The sequence below is a fragment of the Hemicordylus capensis genome, chromosome 5 (genome assembly GCF_027244095.1).
Source record: "Hemicordylus capensis ecotype Gifberg chromosome 5, rHemCap1.1.pri, whole genome shotgun sequence".
Classification (NCBI taxonomy): Eukaryota; Metazoa; Chordata; class Lepidosauria; order Squamata; family Cordylidae; genus Hemicordylus; species Hemicordylus capensis.
Window position 1 is genome coordinate 235,916,870 of NC_069661.1, and position 22,495 is coordinate 235,939,364.

A 22,495-nucleotide genomic window follows, 5' to 3' on the forward strand; every position below is an offset into this window, starting at 1 on the left:
CTGCTCTGGATTAGTCTCAGGCAAAGCTGATTCATCCCCACCACCCAGATTCTACCCAAACTTCCAGTTCAGATTTGGTAATCTAATGTATATTAGATTTATTTATTCTTATCTTATTTATACATCTTATTTATTTATTATTTCTCTCTGTAAACTGCCCTGAGCCATTTTTGGAAGGGCAGTATAGAAATTGAATAAATAAAATAATCATCATCATCATCATCATATTCATGAAAAACTATTCTGGGATAAGGAAAGGGGCTGTGGTGGCAGCTAATCCTTCATGGTGACATGACTTACTCCAAGTAGGATCAGCAACCCTTCAGATTGGCCTGAAGTTTCCAGGAATCAGCATCAATTTCCAGGTGACCATTGAAAGCAATCCTCCAGATTTTAATGGATTGATGTTGTGAAATATACTGGGGGAAAGGTCTCCAGGAATTTCCTTAGTCAGAGTTGGCAGTCTTTAACTCCAGGACTCTGTAAATGCATACTTGAGACCCATTATTGAAGCTGCAGCAGTGGATTCTGGAACTCAAACCAGAAGTTTTGGCAGCCTGGAGATTACTGAAAACTAGTGGGTTCTGAAAAGCCCTTGCACACTTAATTGGAGTTCCTACCCCTCACATCTGAATTTCTGTAGCATCTCTATGAAGAACTGTATCTGGAACTTTCACATGCAAAGTATATGATCTACCACCATACCACCAAACTCTGGCCTCTTCCTTGCTTGGAGTCCTGGTTAAAAAAAAATACTGCCTCACCCAATGCAGATTACCTCTAGCTACTAAATGCAACAGCTAAGCCAGGGTGCATCTGCATGATAGATTCTCATTTGCAGACATGGTGCACACACACAAAAGATGAACCTATTAGGAAAGACAGACTAGGCATCTTTTCCACAATGCCACTGAGAGCAGAAAGCAACACACAGGCATTGTCTAGCTCCACTCACTGCCCTCATCAGTTGTATGAGCACATCTGATCCCCAAAGAAGGTAACAAGCAGCCATGTCTTCAGGGTGGCCAAATATGCAACTTTTGCAAGCCTCAGAATTTCAGCATAAACATTCTGCGAGCAGCATTTTTCAATGCTCCTATGCTATTTTGCAGCAACAGTGAACCAATTTTGTAACAGCAGTGGAAATTTCCAGTTCCGTGTGCTGATAGCCCAGTGATGCAGGATGGTTCAAAACATATTGATTTGGATGTCATGTCTCTTAACAGTCAGCCACAGGCAGAGTGTGATGTGGAAATGCGTGCAGTTTGTGCATTGTCAAAGTGAGAGACAGAGGAAAAAGAATGAGAACAAACAGATCAGGAAAGGGGGAAACACAGTAAATATAAAGAAACAAGGGCAACAAAATGACTGCTAGAAAGCAAACAAATTACTCTCCCAAATTCACCTCCTTGTGAATGTTATTGCTGAATACTCAAAAAAAGTCCGAATTATGTCTACCTTTGACAGCCAATGATTATTGATTGAAATATTTGATATGCGATGGTTGATATGTGACAGATTTTTTATTTGACTCAAATGTGGCAGTCATTGATAGTTGACACACAATATTATTTCGCATGGGAGAGGAGTGACAGCTGTTGTACATCTATGTACCACGTCATTTTCAAGCCTTTTGCCTTCAGAAACATTTTCCATATTAACATCAGCAGAAGGGATTCACCACTAGGGAGGTGAGGTTATCAACAAGTAGAGCCAGAGACTTAGCTCTCATGGAGAATCTTTCCCAAGTCCTAACTCAATCCTTTTACACTTTAGAGAGCAATGCTAAGTCTTCATTTTGAGAAAAGCCTTTTGGGAAAATTTATGAATTTAATATTCATAAATTTTGGGTGATGTAGTGATGATGAAGCCCGGGTGATGTAGTGGATAGAGCACCAGACTCAGACCACAAAGACTCAGGTTCAAATCCCTGCTCTGCCATGAAGCTGACTGGATGACCTTGGGACTGCTGCTCTTTCTCCAAATAACCTATTTCCTGGGATTGTTGAGAAGATAAAATGGGATCATTCCTTGTATGCCACCATGATTTTCTTGGAGAAAGGGCGAGATATACATGCAATAAAAATATTATTTGTCCCCTATCTTTAATCAAGTGACATGGCTGATTCAACTTTAGATTTTATGTTTGATTTTTGTGCTTTAAAATAATCATAAACTAGTTTTGGATTGTTAGAGAAACAAATTGTAAATACAGCTGATTATATATAAGGTGAAAAGCAACAGATTAAACAAGATGATGTTAAGAGTAGGAGTGTGCATGGACCGTTTGGCACGGTTTGGTCCAAATTCAGACCAAACCACGCCAAAGCAAACTGGTTTGGTCAAACCAATCGGCTGGGCCGGTCGGTTCAACAAACCAGCTTGAACTGGTTCAAAGCAATTTGCGATTGAACCACTCAAACCAGCCTGGTTCACAAGTGAACTGGTTCTGCACATCCCTAGTTAAGAGTGATGGTAATGAGGATGACCAACAAAAGACGAATTGAGATGTAAGGAAAGGAGAGGAAAGTAAGAGAATAGCAGAACAAGATAATTCTGAAGTAAAAAATATGGTATGGCATTCAAATAAGAGTTGTGAAGAGGGACAACAGAGTGAATTATCTAGAAAGAGAAGCAGAGATGTGTGAACAAAACCTGGATTAGGTTATAAGAAATCTGCACTGCTTCTAAAATCAGAAGCAATGTGCTGTGTGTTAATCACAGTTCATTATGCCAGCATGTGCAATTGTACAAATATTTACTTGCGACTCAGAGGCAGCTCTTCCATGAGGCCAAGTGATGGCCTCAGGTGGCAAGTGTGCCATGAGGCATCAAGTGTAGGCACCCTGCCCCTCAGGCATCACCCTACCTGCCTGCTGCCATCACCCTGCTTCCTCTCCTGGGCACATTTTCCAGGAAAAAGCCTTACCTGCTCCCTGGCCTGAGCCAGCACTCTGATGAGCCAGCCCTCTTTCCTCTAGCCAACCTCACCTTTTGGGACACACACTCACTGCCCTCCAGCCTTGTTGTAGCAGGTAGCAGGCATCCCGCTTCATTCGCCTGCCCATCTGTCCTCACTGATGCCACTGTTTCACTAACAGTTTGCTCACTTCCACTATCTCTCCAGCACCAAACGTCCGCTTTGTCTCCTCTTGAAATGAAGGCGATAAAGCAGACAAGTTTGGTAGGGGGAGAGAGCCAGCGAGCTGGTGCTGGAACTGTTGTGTGCAATGATGAGAAAAGACAGGTGTGCAAGCAGAGTTGGATGCACACTGATTGCAACAGGAAAGAATGGCCTAGGCCTAGGAAAGAGTGGACACTGTGTGCCCTATAAGGTGAGGCCTGCAAGGGGAAAGAGGAGGCAGAGATAGGGAAGCACACTGCATTCACTCAAGCGGCGGCAAAAGGCATCAAGCCAGTGCCATTGCTACAAAGTGGTATTCTATTTCAGTTTCCCTCTTTTGTTACTTCCTTTAGTGAACATAGGAACATAGGAAGCTGCCATATACTGAGTCAGACCATTGGTCTATCTAGCTCAGTATTGTCTACACAGACAGGCAGCGGCTTCTCCAAGGTTGCAGGCAGGAATCTCTCTCAGCCCCATCTTGGAGAAGCCAAGGAGGGAACTTGGAACCTTCTGCTCTTCCCAGAGCGGCTCCATCCCCTGAGAGGAATATCCTACAGTGCTCCCATCTCTAATCTCCCATTCATTTGCAACCAGGGCAGACCCTGCTTAGCTAAGGGGACAAATCATGCTTGCTACCACAAGACCAGCTCTCTTCTCCTAAGGATGCACATTGTGAGGATGCACATTGGTGTAATTGCACAGATCAATGAGAAATACCCACACCAAATGGCTACAATTGCTACTGTGACTGGGTAATTTTTTTAGGCAGGTGCCAGGCTTTATTTACATGCCAAATAAATAAATATGTCACTACACTGTACAACATCTGTTGCTCTCAGATACTGGTTGAGGGGTTACACAGCAAAACTGCACACCTTATGCATGGAAACTTGCATAAATTTATGGTAAATATGTAAAAAGAGAGAGTAGACAAGAACAAGGTCAAATTTGTTTTCCAGTTTTGGCAGAAAACTTCACTGATTCCACTATGGGAACTGCAAGCTAACAGATAAGATACATAGAGCAAAATGTACCTTAGAGGCCTTCAGGAGAGCCTTAAAGATGATTTTTTTTAGCCTGGATTTTAGTATCTAGTTTTAATTTTAATTAATTTTAATCTGCTTTAAATTGGGTTTTAAAAATTTTTTTAATTGTATTGTGTTTTTTAAATTTTAATGTAAGCTGCCCGGAGCCACTTTAGGAATGGCGGTATAGAAAGGAAATGAATGAATAAAGATCTATGAGCCACTCCTATTGTTCAATGATGTGTTTACCAGTTGTAAAGTCTGATTCTCAGAGTTTCCACTGAGATCTTTAGACTTGGCACCTTCAACAGAAGTAGTACTTTTGTGACTGGTGGTCACTCTGGGGAAAATCTAAGAAGCTCCAAAGATGTGGGGGTCGGTGGAAAGGTTTTCACTTACTCCCAGAATTCAATGACAGGGGAAGTGGCATTTTCAGTTGTCACATTTAGAGAGGAGTTCGTCTTCTGGAATTCCACGCAGTTCCCTATAGAACAGGCCCAAACAAAGAGACTGTGAATAGATACAGAGTGTGAACCTATGAAGTACAATCAACCCACCTTCAATAAAAACCAACAATAACATTGTGCAAGCTCTGAAGGATACTCAAGAAAAAAATGAGTCTCTATCAGGACTGGCTGGGATTCCATTGAGAGAGGAGCTCACAGGAATGACTGGAAATCTAGCGTTCTTTTTCCATTAAAAGGGTGAGACAAATGATATCCTAGAGAAGTCTCATTTCTGCTTTCTGCAGCACAGCTCATAAAGCAAATGGCTGGGCAGTGCAAGACTACTGCTGGTTCCTGTGGTGGCAATGTCACAGATGGCAAATTCTAGTTTATTCTTCCCTATCTGCAGCTATATCTCTGTCCCCATGTTATGAAAGAGGACAAGGCAACACAGTCTGTCAACACCATATTTTCATACACAAACACTCACTCTTACATAGGAGGTAAATGTTGAAGTAATGTAGAGGGTGATGGCATGAGTTTGGGAGCAGGGGGAATGGGGCCTGCAAGAATAAAAGGGAAGGCAGGTCTCCCTGAGCTTGCATTGCCTTGTCAAGAGTGTGCAACAGCTTCCAAAGGATGCCACAACAAAGAAGGCCCTACCCTGCTTCACAGACTCTCTGAATACCATGGAAGGCCTCAGCTCCCTTTCTTATCCAAAGGGGCAGGGAGAGAGAATGTGCCGGAGAAGATATTCCCTAGTATTACATACCTTAAGGTATCATTTCAGTTCAAGGAGGACACTGCATTTGAAAGAGTACAGGTGGTGATTTGGAGCACTAAAACCACAAGACAAAAGTTACCTGTGTTCCATTCATGGTCACAGCTGCCCCACGGAAGATCTATGGTGAATGAGCTGAAGAGGTAAAACAAGGCCCAAGCCAGGACAATAATGTAATAGAAATTAAGGAGTACCACAATCACCTGGGAAGCATAACCGATCCCTGCAGGAGAGAAGAATCACAGTTTGTTTTTTTAAAAAAAGGCAACACACGTATGGTACACTGAAGTCAGCTACAGGCAAAATTGGTTCAGAAGCTGTTGATTACAATAAAATGATAACTTGTACATACATGAACATTTTGACAGGTTTAATCACATCTCTTTGCTCATAGTGCTGTTCCTGCAATAAGTTCATCCACTTTTGCAGACCTGTGGTATGTGCTGTGCTATCATTTACTCAATGACATATCAAACCCATCCATAGACTTTTTGCCATAGACTTTTCCCATTAGTTTCGGATTCTGATTAACATCAAATCATGCAAACAAGTCAGACAGTGAAGCGAATTAAGGATTATTTTTTATCCCAAGATAAGAGATAGTGGCTGCAGTTCTATGCACAGTTACCTAGGAGTAAACTCTGTTGCACAATGGAGCTTACTTCTGAGTGCACTTACAAAGGACTGGCTTTTCCTCTCCACTCTCCCAGGTTCTTCCTTTCTCTACTCCAGTTGCTCCTATTCCACCTAACACCTAGCTCAAAACAAGTTGTTCTAGTAAGAACGAATCTGCCCACTATCCTTTCACTATCCCTACAACCAGACTAAATTTGGTCCAAATCAGTTAGGCAGTTCATAAGTTAGCCCACTTGTGCCTCAAATGTTCATGCCTCCATCATCTTGAATTGGGGTGGTTGACATTATCACAAACGATGTATTTGACGTGTCCCTATGTGTCCCTACAACTATACCAAATTTGGTCCAAATTTGGTTCCCACTTGCACCTCAAATGTTCATATGTCCATCATCTTGAATCAGGGTGGATGACATCATTACAAACTGCACCCTCGAGCCGTCCCTATGTGTCCCTACACCCGTAGCAAATTTGGTCCAAATCAGTTAGGCAGTTCACTAGTTAGCCAACTTGTGCCTCAAATGTTCACGTGTCCACAATCTAGAAGTGGGATGACATCATCAAAAACCACACCATTGAGGTATCCCTGTGTGTCACTCACTACAACTGTGTCCTTGTGTGTCACTCACTACAACTGTACAAATTAGGTTCAAATTGGTTGAACAGTCCACAAGTTAGCCCACTTGCACCTCAAATGTTTACGCATCTGCCATCTTGAATTGGGGTGGATGACGTCATCACAAACTATGCCATTGAGGCATCCCTCTGTGTCCCTACAGCTGTAGCAAGTTTGGTTGAAATCAGTTTGAAGTTCACAAGTTAGCCCACTTGTACCTCAAAAGGGTTACGTGTCCACCACCTTGAATTGGGGTGTATCACAAACTACGCCATTGAGGTGTCCCTACAACTCTACCCAATTTAGTTCCCAATTTATTGTGAAGTTGATGGGGCTGGGTGATACATACACACGGACACACGTAATTGCAGGTGACCTCATAAGCCTACTGGTAAGTAGGCTGGAATAGTAATTACTTCCTTGGGAACAGGATTCCTTCTCTTCACCATTCTTCTTCTCGGTTTCCCTTTTTCTGCTTCCCTATTATTAATGCTCCAATCCACACCATTCTGTCCCAGCTGGAATTTTCCACATTTATTATTCTAAAACGTTAGGAAAAGAAAATCCCTTTTCTCCCCTACTTTACACTTCTATAAATGATAATAGTTTTAAATGCCACAGCCCCACATTCTGAAATTCTGGTCTGGCAACCCAGCTTCATATCAATCATTGTTTGATTGTTTTAATTTTGCAGTTCTGTATACTGTTCCACTGAACATTGGCAGTGCTGTCTGCAGAGGCGTATCTAGGGAAAATAGCACCTAGGGCAAGCACTGAAATTGCGCCCCCTGTCGAAACATCTGACACCCATCTTTCAGATAACTTTACTATAATATCAGCTGAAAAATTTAAGTCAAGCTCGTTAATCTTTTAAAATTTCAAAAACTATTGAGCAGTGACAGAAGTGCCTATCTAATTCTTTACTATGCATTGTAGCATCACTATTACATAAGTTTTAAAAATAAATGGAGAATTTGGCTTTTCCCAGATACTCTGAAAATAATTAAAGGCTATGCAGAGTAAACTGTGTCACCACTTGGAATATATTCTAGTATTTCAGAAAGACAGTTAAAATGAGAGAAAGAGAGCAAGAAACTCCCAGTGGGCCTTAATACTAAGGATTTCACACTGATTCGAAGACAAACTCACCATTAATAGCCATATTATTAAGACACCACATTTAACTCACTTATCATAAGAAGCAAAGTAAGAGCAAATGAATACAGTCTTAGCTCATAAGCTTCAGCTCAGTATTCACAAGCCCTGATTCTCTGTACATAGTACTAAACTGAATATGTGTACAGTGACTTATATTATATTAAATTCATTTTTTTTAACCTGTAGCCCCTTCGGGGCGCTTCCTATAGGCTGTGGGAGGGGGGCGTCTGCAAAGGTTACCCCTTCCACTCCTGGCCTCTAGGGCCTCGCAGAGACCATTTGAGCATGTGCAGTGGCCATTAAAAAAAATTTTTTTTTTAAATGGCCACTGAAAACAACATGGCCACCGTGCATGCTCAAATGGCCTAGGGCCTCACAGAGGCCATTTGAGCATGTGCAGTGGCCATTTTGTTTTTGGTGGCCATTTTTTTTAAAAAAATTAATAATTTTAGGAATTTGCGCCCCCCTTCAAGTGGCGCCCAGGGCACGTGCCCTGCCTGCCCTACCCTATACGCCCCTGGCTGTCTGCATGTCTGTCTTCCTAGTGCCAATAGCAGCTTCCCTTCCAGTGCAAATAAAAAATTGAAGGCTTGTTGTTTGCATATCTTAGTGACCTCTGAAGTACACCTGCAATTTCCACTAATACCACTCAAACCCTGCAGGAAGCAGGAAGAGGCGTTGCAAGAAACATGGTGTCTCTAAAACCAGGAATCCAGTGATGCAAGAGAATCTGCTAATGAATATCCCTTACAAGAAAGGTGAATGTTCACCTTTAAATGTGAATGCTGATAATCCCAGGTTAATACTATGAATGTCTGAAAACAAATATATATTTCCTCACTTTTTAGACATACACTTCTTGACACTGACAATCATGTTTAGGTGACTTTCACTAATGTGTCTCGCCATTTTCAGATAGACATTCACAAGGTTTGCCCAAGATTGTCATTAATGAATGCAGATATTCACCAAATTTCAGAGATTACTCTAATCCCAATGGTACACCAGTCCCAGTGTGGATAATTACAGGAGGGATTGCAGTAGCAAGCATTCAGTGCTACTATCTGGAGCTTGCACTTCAGGTGCCCATTGCTTCAAGTGCCCATTGCTTCAAGTGCCCAGGCTTCCTAGTGCATATTGCATCTGGGCAGCTATGCCCTAGGTCAATACTTTCTGCAATCAGACCTTCATACAACACATGGATTAATTAAGAGATTAAGGTCTGGTATTTTACCATGCTTGGTATTACCAAGCAAGTCTGGTATTTTATCATTATATCACAAGCTTAGTAAACCATAGTAGGGATGTGCAAAACTGGTTTGATTGTGAACCAGACTGCTGTGGATTGGGCTGGTTTGAGCAGTTTGATCACGAACCACTTCTTACTTGTTTGAGCTGCCTCATCAAACCTACCAGCCCAGCCGGTCAACGCATCCAAACCAGTTTGCTTTGAAATTGTTTAGTCCAAATTTGGACCAAACAGTACCAAACAGTCCATGCAAGCTCCTAAATAATGGTATCACTGGCTTAATTTTTACGAAGTTCGCTAAATTGTGAGGTTTTGCCCCAGATATTATAATTAAAGATGTTCTTGGAAACTGGGGTTTCTCCAGCTGCACAGTTCTAGCAGCATGAGCTCCACTGAGTATTTTAGATTTTCAGAAAACCAATTAGCATGGTAGACACTATTAAAAAGGTCCACCTGGGTTGACTTCACCACATAAACCTGGTTGCATGAATGAATAAACCCTAAAATAGAAGCAGCAACTTGTTACACATCCCAAAATTGTTTGCCCACACATGCCTGAACTGGATCATCCCACTGAAGCTCATCTTGGCCAGTTTTTCTCCTCCTCCCACAACACTAGAATCTGGGGCTATATGATGAAAACTTATTGGTAGGAGACACGAGATGGCCAAAGGAGTATTTCTTCACACAGTAGATCATTAGTTTATGGAATTCACTGCCGCAAGCTGTGCTGATGGCCTGAATGCCTTTAAACGAGGGTTAGGCAGTTCCAGGGAGCACAGATCTGTCCATGGCTACATACTACCTCCAGGTTCAGAAACAGTTTGCCTCTGAATACCAGTTGCTAGGAAGCGACAGCAGGAGAAAAGTATTTGCCTGACCTGCTTCTGGCTTCCCAGGGGCATCTGAAGCAGAATGCTGCCCTAGATGGACCTTTGGTCTGATTGTGCAGGACCCTTCTTATTTATTTACAACAGTTTTATCCCACTCTCCTCCTAAGAAACTCAGGCTTCCCTAGCCTTAGTCTGACACTCTAATCACTACACTACACTGGTTCAAGACATGCCAAATCCTTGCCATAAAGCAAACTGGATGATACTGGACCCATCACTCAGCCTAACCCACCTTAGGTGGTTGTTGTGATGAGGGGTAACCCTCCAACCCACACACATTGCTCTGTGCTCCTTGAGGGAGGGTGGGATACAGATGTGAGGAATACATCACATTATAAGAAACTCAAAGCTGCTGCCAAAAATGACAGCCCCATGCCAAGTTCCCTCTGAATACAACTTATCCAATATTCTGAAGTCACTACACTGAGCATTTCCCCATCCTTGACAGCAGCAGCCAATGATGTGAAGCCGGGAGGGAAATGCACAACTTAATGGCACAGTGAGTTGTTATAGATGCTAAGGGCAGTTGGACATGGTGCCACCAACTTCAGCAACAGCCCCATGTTTCTTTTGACATTCAGTTCTCTCAGGAGGGCTGAGCATCTGTGAGAGAGGAACACTAGAAATTCCCTTGGCAAAACGGTATATGGTTATCTTATCATCCAGTATGTTAACAAATCTAAAGTTCAGAAAAAAGATGAACTGGACTTTGGGCCACAGGTGAGCCATGTTTGCTCAACAGGCTGGAACAGGCTCTGTTGCATCTTTACATGACACCTGATTCTCAAAGTCAGCTTGTTTCAGCAGCAATTTAAATATGACAGGCTAATCCTTCTCTTTTCGCAACATATTGTAAATTGAATCCAGGGATCATAACTAAAACTGTCAAAAGCTTTTCTTAATCCCCTGCTAACTGGGCAAAGAGACACCTTTTAAAGTGGCAATTCTCTTATATTTAGCAGGGGGAGAGCAACTGGCCCTATCCAACCCCAACACAGCATCCCTCCAGTGGCTGTTGCAGCCATTTGCCTTATGTTTCTTTCTAGATTGTGAGCCTTTGGGGGACAGGGGACCATCTTATTAATATATATATATATATTTTCTATGTAAACCGCTTTGAGAACTTTGGTTGAAGAGAGGTATATAAATATTCATAGTAGTAGTAGTAACCACCCCAAGTACATCTCTGCTTCTTTTTGCTCAGTTTTGCAAATTTAGTTTCCTGTGTGTAGAATCCAGAGGAAAGAGTTGTGGGACAAGCCAGTGAAGTTGAATCCAGAATTTTAATGGTTTAATGAGACAGATATTTATGGAGTGCCAAGTGCAGTCGGCCTTCAGTGCTCTTGCTGCTGGCTGTCTGTTAGCCCTGATTCTACTCCAGGACTGGAATAAAAGCAACTAAAGCACCATTCAAAAGCTGGCCTGGATCAATTAATCGATTAACCAAAAACACCACACCGTGTACCAACAATATATTGCACAAGCAACACTAATAATGCCTGGTCATTTTGCCTTGTCAAGTTCTGTTACGGAGCATTGTATGTGTTTGCAAGCAACATGCCCAGTAGAGTATCTGCATATTGATTTTACAAGGTATTAATAGGGTAGCATCCAGATTAAGGTAGTCATGACAAAGTCCCAGTGAAATTAATGGAACTTATGTTAGTCATGACTAACTTATCTCAATAATTTCAGTGTGGCTTAGGGATGTTCAATTTAGTCTGGGTTCTTCCATTTGTGCTTCCATCAGGATTGATTTGATGTGTGTGCATGGCAATATATCACAAGGATTTTTTAAACCCAGATTTCTGTGTTGGAAATGCACCCAAAAGACAATGCGGAATTAGTGCAGAGACATGGGAGTACGGGTGCGAAGCCGATTACTTTCCCACTTTCTCCAACATATCTGAAATTTTCATATGTATCTCACATTACAGTAGTTTATCTTGATGCCTGACAAGGAAGGACAACTGTCCCTATGGGCCAGTTGTATTCCCAGGTGATGTTCCACGAATGCTCCAGGGACATATTCACAAAGAGTCAGCCTCCAGCTCTATGAATACTAAGTAACAGAAGCAAGTATTAAATAGTCTTACAGAGAAATCCTATGCACATTTACCCGGAATTAAGTTCTACTGTGTTCAGTGAGACTCAGGAAAGTGGGTATAGTCTTGCAGCTTTGATTTATTTAAAGTCCTTCATATAAAAACACATATTTTAGCTCTTGTTCAAATGTGACTTAAACCTCAGTGCTTTAATTTATCTAAGGTACCATTCAGCCTGTTTCCTGAAAGACAAATCTCTTCCCTTCACTAAATCACCACTCCAACCTCACCTAATTGTCAAATTGCAGGTCATAAATCAAAGTGTTAGTTTTACAAATAATCCTCCTTCATGCCATCACTTCCCGCTCTTACATTACATGTTTTCATCCTTAGACACAGCTGCCACTTCACAGAATTGCAACTACATTTATTCCAACATCCCCCACCGGCAGATTAGTGCAAAGGCAGAGGAGGCATCTGCCTATGGCAGCAAGATGCTGTGCCTCTGCCTCTGCTGGAAGCTGCGGGGGGCAAGGGGAAAGTCCCCTTCCTCACTTTTTTTTTTTTAAGGCAGGGCAGCGGCAGCAGTAGGCCACTCCCCAGGTGAGTCACTCCCCTTTTTGTCTCCTTTTGTCCCCTAAAAGGCTGCCACCACTTCTGGCAGCAGGATGGGGTGCGGTGGTGGCCGCTGGCTTCACGGGAGAGCAAGGAGGGGAGATGTAAAGGGTGGGGGGCTTTCCTCTTCCCCCCCTCCCCACAGTACTTGCTTTTTTTTTTTAAAGGGCAAGAAAAACCCTTTTTTGCCTATAGGCAGCAAAAAGGTTAATTTGCTCCTGAACAATCCCCCCCCATCAACCATATATAAACTGGAGCACTCTGGGCACAGTCCTGCTGACTGGCACCCCTTGAGTAGAAGTCCATGGTCAATCTTTTCCTTTGAGTATCCCAACAGTGAATATGCCCTATTCACCTTGATCACTATTCATCAGCACTCACTGAAGCAAGTTCCCAGACTCCCCCAAATCCAGGGCCTAAAATGTCACTCAGTTTATTAATTCATTTCTTTTTGTTTTAACTCTCTTATAATTAAAAACACTGTCTGACATTCTCCCCAAGGCTACAACAATGGAATTAGCCCTGCAGAGATGCAAACAGACTGGTGCTTAGTTGTGCTCCAGTCTCTCTTTCAGCTGGCAGAGAGCAGGGGAGGGTATGATCTTGCCTGCTCTCTCCTCCCTCCAGATACAAACATAACAGCAGGGGCATAGCTAGGGGAGAGGGGGGCCCGTGTTTGCCCCTCTCCCCAGCAGCACTTCAAAGTGAGGGAGATAATGAAGAAAATTGGGAGGGGGGGAGCTGCGGGGGCCCCCTGGAGCTTGGAGGCCTGGATTCTTTGAACCCATCCGCTCAGTTATAGCGATGCCTCTGCACAACAGCTATTTTTATACCGCTTTTCAACCAAACTTCCCAAAGCGGTTTACATAGATATAAATAAAATAAATAAAATGACCCCCTGAATATTTACTTCTAGCAATCTGCCCTTGAGGGCTGCTCATTGGGATGGAGTAGTTGCTACCTCTTGAACCATTTTATCCTCCTGCTGTTAACAGCAATTAACCAAACAAATTTTGAAAGGAAGCTTTCATAACCTGTCTCCTTATTTGTGTGAGTTGCATTTAGCATGGCAGAGAACATGAGCCCTGTCCATGGTTCATCCTTCACTTGTACAGCAAGCATACATATGAGAGCAAACTCTTCCCAGTGTACATGTATTCGAATGCAAGTCCTTAACATTCCTAAATGCCCCCAAGCATTCAGGAGGAGGTCGGCTTTTTCAGCCATAGGTGCTTCATTGTACGCAGAGAGGACAAACCCTGGTCTGAACAGGACTCTAGAGGGCTAATTACACAAGCCAGCCTAGTACCATATTATGGTTTTAGAATCTCAGTCTCCCTCTGTCACTGGAGACATTTCTTCATGTAATAGAGACCGTCCGTGCCTATTATCTTACTGGTGATCCGAAACAGCAGGTGCAACTTCAATTGTGCTGTTCTCTCCAAGAGAGATTGGAGTTCTCCCGCCCCCACACACAAAATGGCTACTCTCCTAAGATAGCTGAAACTCATTTCATGCTTTCCAATAAAAACGCTAGTGATGGAGTCACACTGGTCTCATCACACCAACTTACCTTCAAAGAGAGGGCAAAGCCTCCTCCAGGAAGTGACCCCTCCCTGACTGGTATACTGCCCAAGTGCCGTCTCCAGGAAGAACACTGGAATTCCACAGGTGAAAAGGAAGATGAGGTAGGGGATGAAGAAGGCACCTGTGGATTTAAGGACACATGCATGTATGTGTTATATAGGCAGACTTTCAAAACCGAGATCTATCACCGAGAGACAAAAGTTTGGGCGGTATAGAAGTTAAATAAATAAATAAATAAATAAATAAATAAATATCACAACATTAAGTCTGAACCATTGCTGTGTTGTGAGGGGTTAAGAAGGCAAGACTTTTAAAGAGAATGTTTTAACGCATTACTATAATTAATATACATAATATGGGTGAACATCTGATCAAAGCCTATATGCATTCTGCAGTTTGGAACATAGGAAGCTGCCATATATGGAGTCAGACCATTGGTCTATCTAGCTCAGTTTTGTCTTCACAGACTGGCAGCGGCTTCTCCAAGGCTTCAGGCAGGAATCTCACTCAGGCCTATCTTGGAGAAGCCAGGGAGGGAACTTGGAACCTGCTGCTCTTCCCAGAGCGGCTCCATCCCCTGAGGCTAATATCTTACAGGGCTCACACTTCTAGTCTCCCTTTCATATTCAACCAGGGCAGACCAAAAGAACTACGGGCGCCGGAGGGGGAAAGCGGCGGGAGGGGTAAGTAAGCCTTCCCCCCACTCTTAAAGGACCCCCCCAAATCACCTAAACCCTGAATCGCCCATGCCCGGACCGGTCCGGAGGCCTTTAGAATGGCCTACAGAATGGTCCGGGCTCATCACTATTCCATGCTAGCGATCATTAGGAAGGGGACTGAAAATAAAACGGCTCATATTATAATGCCCTTATACAAAACTATGGTGCAACCACACTTGGAGTACTGCGTACAGTTCTGGTCACCACATCTAAAAAAGGACATTGTAGAACTGGAAAAGGTGCAGAAGAGGGCAACCAAGATGACCAGGGGCCTGGAGCACCTTCCTTATGAGGCAAGACTACAACACCTGGGGCTTTTTAGTTTAGAAAAAAGACGACTGCGGGGAGACATGACAGAGGTCTATAAAATCATGCATGGTGTGAAGAAAGTGGATAGAGAGAAATTAACACTAGAACCAGGGGTCATCCCATGAAATTGATTGTCGGGAAATATAGCACCAACAAACGGAAGTACTTTTTCACACAATACATAATCAACTTGTGGAATTCTCTGCCACAAGGTGTGGTGACAGCCAACAACCTGGATGGCTTTAAGAGGGGTTTGGATAACTTCATGGAGGAGAGGTCTATCAACGGCTACCAGTCGGAGGGCTATAGGCCACCTCCAGCCTGAAAGGCAGGATGCCTCTGAGTACCAGTTGCAGGGGAGTAACAGCAGGAGAGAGGGCATGCCCTCAACTCTTCCTGTGGCTTCCAGCAGCAGCTGGTGGGCCACTGTGTGAAACAGGATGCTGGACTAGATGGGCCTTGGGCCTGATCCAGAAGGGCTATTCTTATGTTCTTAAGGTGGTTGCCTCAGTCAGTGACTGGCATGCCAGCAGGGTGACAAGATGCCAATCTGACCTCCACACGGCGTGTCTCCCCTCACATGCCTTCCAGATTTGAAATGGGCCTGGCCGCCACCAGGTGCACAGAGCAAGGCAGCATTTGGCATCTTGCCTCAGGCACCACAGTACTTAGGCTGCCCCCACCCCCACCCTCATTTAAGTCTGTTTAGTTTGACCCAGATTCCCACGGACAAGAGTATGACTATTTAATCCAGTTTGCAAACCAGCACATGTCTTTAGGATTCTCAGTGGGGAGGTCAAAGTACCAGCAAATATGTTTGGGAAGCTGCTGTGGAGGATGGGAAGCAGGAGTGCCAGAGGAGATGAGACGGGGGCAGAGGCAGCCATGTGAGCTGAGGTAAATGCTGCCTGAGGTAGTCATCTCATGTGGCCTCATGGGGGTGGGGAGCAAGGCAGGGGGACTACTTGTCTGGAGTGGTGCTGGAGAGAAATATTATTATTTCTTGTTTACACAGTCATACAGGTGTTATTGACTGGTTTGTTTTATCCGGACATTGAGTCCTTCCCAAGGACCTGGGATGGCTGAATTTTATCGTCAATGTTGTTGCTGTTGTTATAGATATCATCACAGAATATAGGCTGTTCCCAGTAAAGCTGCTTTTTGTAATGGACTGATGGTGATTTCTGTGGCCCCTATGGTGTTGAGGTGCTCTTCAAGATCTTTTGGAAGTACACCCAGGGCGCCAATTACCACTGGGATTATTTTGGTCTTTTTCTGCCACAGCCTTTCAATTTCAATTTGTAGATCGTTGTATTTTGTTATTTTTTCTATTTCTTCTTCTTCTATTCTGCTATCCCCTGCTATTGCTATTATTTATTTATTTATTTATTCGATTTCTATACCGCCCTTCCAAAAATGGCTCAGGGCATTTTACACAGAGAAATAATAAATAAATAAGATGGCTCCCTGTCCCCAAAGGGCTCACAATCTAAAAAAGAAACATGATAGACACCAGCAACAGTCACTGGAGATACTGTGCTGTGGGTGGATAGGGCCAGTTACTCTCCCCCTGCCAAATAAAGAGCATCACCACATTAAAAGTTGCCTCTTTGCCAAGTTAGCAGGTTAAAATGATACAAGTTATGCTACTGACAGCAATAAAAACCAAATTACTAGCAGCACCCACTGCATTAAAAAATTCAATCAGTTAAAAGCTTTGCAGAAGAGAGAGATTTCCACAGCCTTTCGGAAAGCTGCTAAAGCAGAACCAGACACATATTCCTGGGGAGAGAATTCCACAACTGTGGTGTCAACATAGGAAAAGCCCTGTGCCTGGTCTTTGTCAAATAAATATGAAACTGGCTAGACAGCAGGACTTGTGAGGAGCTTAGAACGGAGGCAGGTTCATATGGACCTACAGTAGGTGGTACTTAAGGTATCCTGGTTCCTGACCACGTAGGGCTTTAAAGGTTCATATGTGTTTATGGACAGACTGCTGTACAAATATAGTTTCCAAGCATAAATGATTCAAAAATTATCTAGTAAATGAACATATGAAGTTGCCTTACACCAAGTCAAACCCATTGGTCCACCTAACACAGGACTATCTACACAGTCTGGTGGCAGCCCTCCAGAATATGACAGCATGTTTCCGAACTCTAGCTGGAGATGTCAGGGATTGAAACTGGGACCTGCTACATGAAAAGCATCTACTCCAACCACTGATCTACAGCCCCACAAATGCTTTTTATTATTCGTTTCAGTATCACCACAAGAAAGCTACGAGCCAAATGTGTACATTTGGTGAGTATGCTCCACAGAGGTACAAATTCAGCACACACCAGCACCACTGTTGTGCACAACACACTTTCCCATATAATCAATTCTCTATTTACAAAGTAACTGTTCCTTCTTATCTTCGTTCACTGACCCAAAGTGGATGCTCAAAGATTATCTTGTTCCAAAATTCCCTGGTTTGGATCTAGAGATTCCCTTGCCTTGTGTGCTACTCAAGCACTTCACTGAATGCACAGGAGTCTGGATTTGTACTTTTCACCTGCTTTTGTGCTTCATCTGGGGCTTCTCCTGAGCAGGGCTGTCTTTAGGGCCTGGCAAGGAGGGCAACTGCCCCAGGCCCTGCTCTTTTACCCCCCCCCCCATTAGAATTAACTGGAAGAGGGCCCTGCACTGGCTGATTTGCCCTGGGCCCTGCACCCCCAGGACTCTTTAAGGACAGCCCTGCTCCTGAGGACCCTTGATTTTTTTCAAGAGGCTTGAGGAACTGTGATGGGAGGGTGTGAAGGGTCCTAATATGGGTGTGGAAATCTGTGCCAGCACATGGAAGTTCCATACTTAAGGTGTAGGCCTCACTCTCCAAAATGTGGCAAACTACAGCAAGTAAGAAAAACCAATTGCAATTCTTCAGAAGTCTAAACCAGTCTCTGCTTTCATGTTTGAACACAAGATTCTTTTTGTCTCCTCGAGAATTGGGGAATGTTCCTGGAAACGTACAAAAGTCAGAGACTGACTCACTTTGTAAGTGCCTTAAGGCATTCATTCAATCACTTCGCTTCAGAATTTGATCAAACTCTTAGACAAAGACAAACTCTTCTCACTAGCTGTTTTGCTTTTGCTTTCCTAGAAGGTCAGTATTTCTGACTCCGCTTGCTTGGAAATCCTTTGCCACCTGGGTGTATGTTTCCTCCCCCCCCCCTTGGTGTCACACCCACATTTGCACTACCCCGCTCTTGTGTTAAGCATCTTATTTGCACAAACCAAACAATTACAACATCACAAAGGCGCCCATTATAGGGGCCCAACCTTTGAGTCTAGAGTCCAAACAGTTAATGATTTCAGGGGATAATATGCAAAAAGAATACGTAACTCCGGCAGAAGGAGAACTGATTTGTCTCAGGAAAAATGTGAAAACCATAGTTGCTTGTATTTTGGAAGCAGACATAGTTCTCTGTGTAGAATCCAAGGGAAAGAGTTGTGGTATGCAAGGACAAGGCAGGGGAGTTGAATCAGGAATATTAACAGTTTAATGAAATAGATATTATTTATGTACAGAGAAGGAAGCACAGTCTGCCTTCAGTGCCCTTGCTGCTGGCTGTTTGTTAGTCCTACCTCTACACCAGGACTGGAATAAAAGTAATTAAAGCACTATTCAAAAGCTGGCCTGGATAAAGGAATTGGTTAACTAAAAACACCACACTCTACAGAAAGTATATGACCCTTATCCAGGGGCGTAACTATAAAAGGGCAAGGGGAGACAATTGTCTGGGGGCCCACTGTCTTGGGGGGGCCCCAGAGGCAAGTCACATGACTGACTCCTCCAGCTGCGCACCCGCCCGGGCTTCCTTCAGTTGTATTTATCCTCCCAAATTAATGTGAGTGTTAAGACCTGGAGCTACCGGAACAGCATGTCTTTCTCTAGTACCATTAAATGACTTGCATCGTCCACAATTTACAAAAGCTTTTAAAAAGTAACATGTATGTTTGTATGTGTATTTTATATATATATATATATATATATATATATATATATATATATATATTCTATGCTTTTTGTTACCACTATTCAGCCTCATTTAAGATTTCTTTACTTCATGAGCTGAGCTTCAATGGGGGGGTGCATTTTAAAATCTTGTCTCTGGGCCCACTCCAACCTTGCTACACCCCTGCCCTAATCTGATTGGTCCATCTTGGACGCTCTGAGGCACAGTCCACTTTCTACCTCACTGCTCTGCTGATCCCTTTGCCCACACTTTCCCCAGGCCTGCTACAGCAAATGTGAAAGACTCTAGTTTTGACCCACATGGACTCTAGTTTTGACCCACTCTTAAAGCCAACAACCTGGATGGCTTTAAGAGGGGCTGGGATAACTTCATGGAGGTCTATCAATGGCTACTAGTCGGCTATAGGCCACCTCCAGCCTCAAAGGCAGGCTGCCTCTGAGTACCAGTTGCAGGGGAGTAAGAGCAGGAGAGAGGGCATGCCCTCAACTCCTGCCTGTAGGCCTTCCAGTGGCATCTGGTGGGTCACTGTGTGAAACAGAAACAGAATGCTGGACTAGATGGGCCTTGGGCCTGATCCAGCAGGGCTGTTCTTATGTTCGTATGGAGATGAGGGTGTTGGTGGTGAAGGAAATAGCAGGAGCAGGAGACACAGTAGGCATCATCCTGACTCATAGAAGAACATTGTGCAGGCAAGTTCCCCTACAGCAGGAGCTTGAGTACCAGACTAGTGGTGTGCTAGCATAATGCTTTTGTGCTAGCCTAAGAATAGTACAAGGATGTTGTGCAAATGATGTTGCAAGGATGTTGTGCAAAGAAAGGGACATCTGTTCAAGACCAGTCCTTGCACTAGCAGAAGACAATGACAAATGGCACAAAATTTGTTGCTTAAGACTATTCCATCACATTGTTCCACAAGACTGTTGCTGAAAACTGTTCCATAACCCTCATAGTGCAAACGTGTATGTCTTCCACTAGTGGTTGTGCCTGCAAAATGTCTTCCACTAGTGATTATGCAACTCTGCAACCTCATAACAAAGTTGTGAGGGCAACCTTGTTCATTGTGCAAGTGCACTGGTTGCCGGATGTCACTCAGTGGTTCCATTCTCTCCTGGTGCCCTAGCTATCTAAGAAGCGAGAATCGCCACCTTCTTGTGAAGACCTAGAAATCCTAAGCTTAAATCTCTCTGAGTTTTCAAAAGAAGACCCTCATACTGTGACTCATGCACCAAAAGGAGAGGAGAGCTGGTCTTGTAGTAGCAAGCATGACTTGTCCCCATAGCTAAGCAGGGTCTGCCCTGGTTGCATATGAATGGGAGACTTGATGTGTGAGCACTGCAAGATATTCCCCTCAGAGGATGAAGCCACTCTTGGAAGAGCAGAAGGTTCCAAGTTCCCTCCCTAGCTTCTCCAACATAGGGCTGAGAGAAATTCCTGCCTGCAACCTTGGAGAAGTCCCTGCCAGTCTGTGAAGACAATACTGAGCTAGATAGACCAATGGTCTGACTCAGTATATGGCAGTTTCCTATGTTCCTAAAAGCTAGTTTTGAAACACTGCAGCCCTTTTCTTTTGTTTAGAACTGCAGCACTAGTGTGTCAGTATGGTGTAGTTTGAAACCATGATTCCCTGGAGTGGCAATGTTGCACACCAATGTATATATAATGTCTATATCAGCAATCCCAGTGGTGGATTAACGGAGAGACAGAGCAGGCATTTGCCTACGTTGGCAAAATTTGAGGAGCAGCAAATTTTGCCCCTTCTCAAATTTTGCCGCCCCCTCTGTGGGCAGCGGTGGCTGCAGCAAGGGTGGAGTGGGTGAGGAGAAACTATCCCTCTTTTACCTTATTAGAGGGGGAAAGGCAAATCGTAAAAGGGTGGCAAAAGCCTTTTTGCCTATGGGCAGCAAAAAGCTTAATCCACCCCTGGGCAATCCAGTTCAAATTTGTTGCAGTTCAACCTTCCATGGGCAGAGTGTGCTTTCACTCATCCTATCAGCATCCTATTAAACAGAACCCTGGATCTTTCCTTCAGCAGGAGGAAATAATACTCCCATTGGTCTTGAGTCTCTGGCTTTAAGGAGATAGGACACAATAGCCTTCTGTTATGTTCAACACGAATGCGATTTGTGGAAGGCGTCTATATGTTTCAAAATTACGTATTAAGATAATATGGAGGATAATGGACCATCTTCTGCTGCAAGGCTTAGCAAAGCAATCTCCTTTACTCCTGCCTAGGAATATAGAGAAATGCTCAGACGGTCCTCCAGTTGGATAACTCATTGCTTCTACAGCAGACACAGCCTTCGGCCATGCCAGCCTAGTATGGACTTCAGTCAAAGGGCAGGAAGCCAGGACCAGTCCAGTCCAGTCCAGTGAAGAGCTGTAGCTGTTATGGTGATTTAGGAGTGAATTACAGCTAATTGTAATTTTCCACTCAGTTAAATATTGGCTTGGTCTTAGAATGGATAGAGGTGTTAAAAGGAAGACTAGCCATTAATGCCAAGGAATAGTCAGCTATCTGTCCAAAACGGGAATTGCTGTTTAGCAACAGGCATTGGTGTGACTTCAGTTTGCCAGTCTTCTACAACAGGCAGTAGTTATCTGTAAAAGGGGCACATCACCTTGAATACTGCTGGATAGTCTAGTGCCTTTGTCACATTTGGTTTCTCTCGTTTTTGTTTTGGCCAGCATCACATATGAGATTGCATGTCAACTGTCGCATACAGTCAAATATTAACTACTGTTGCCTTCCAGCTATAAAATGCGGGCACGTGCACAATACCATTGCATTATATCTATCAAACACTGTTAACTATGACAGGTGTTAGCAGACTTAAGGCTGCTGGGAGTGACTTTTTTTGGCCAGAGCTTTGGGAGCAACTTGTATGATGAAACAGCAGCTTGCGGGGGTGCAGGCAGTCCCAAAATGGTAGCCTGGGGAGATGGAGCCAGTCACAGAATGGCAGCTTGAACAAAAATTTACACTGGCAGAATAAGATATTTTAAACCCCTGAATTCAAGATAATGTTGTTGCAGAACAGAAAGGGAAGAAAAGAGGCTGTTTTGTGGCAGAAGAGGATGGAGAGAAATTAATGGAATCGAAAGTAAGAACAACCCTAATCACTTAAAGAGTGAGAAATTAAAAATGGCAGGATGACAACAACAAATAATAATAATAATTATTATTATTATTATTATATACTGCTTTTCAACAAAGGTTTCCGAAGAAGTTTACATAGAGAAATTACAAATAAAAAAATAAGATGGTTCCTCAT

At 43.5% G+C, this 22,495-nt stretch overlaps 1 protein-coding gene across 3 annotated transcripts in view; it reads right to left on the reverse strand.

Moving 5' to 3' along the window:
- LOC128328164 (sodium- and chloride-dependent GABA transporter 2-like) overlaps positions 1 to 22,495 on the reverse strand; it is a 93,306-nt gene that overhangs the window by 51,176 nt on the left and 19,635 nt on the right. For all 3 annotated transcript variants that reach the window (XM_053257873.1, XM_053257872.1, XM_053257871.1), the window contains exons 3-5: positions 14,163 to 14,297; positions 5,462 to 5,602; positions 4,552 to 4,636 (exon numbers count right to left, since the gene is read on the reverse strand). In XM_053257873.1, coding sequence (XP_053113848.1) covers positions 4,552 to 4,636; positions 5,462 to 5,602; positions 14,163 to 14,297 — 361 coding nt within the window. The remainder of the gene's footprint in view (positions 1 to 4,551; positions 4,637 to 5,461; positions 5,603 to 14,162; positions 14,298 to 22,495) is intronic.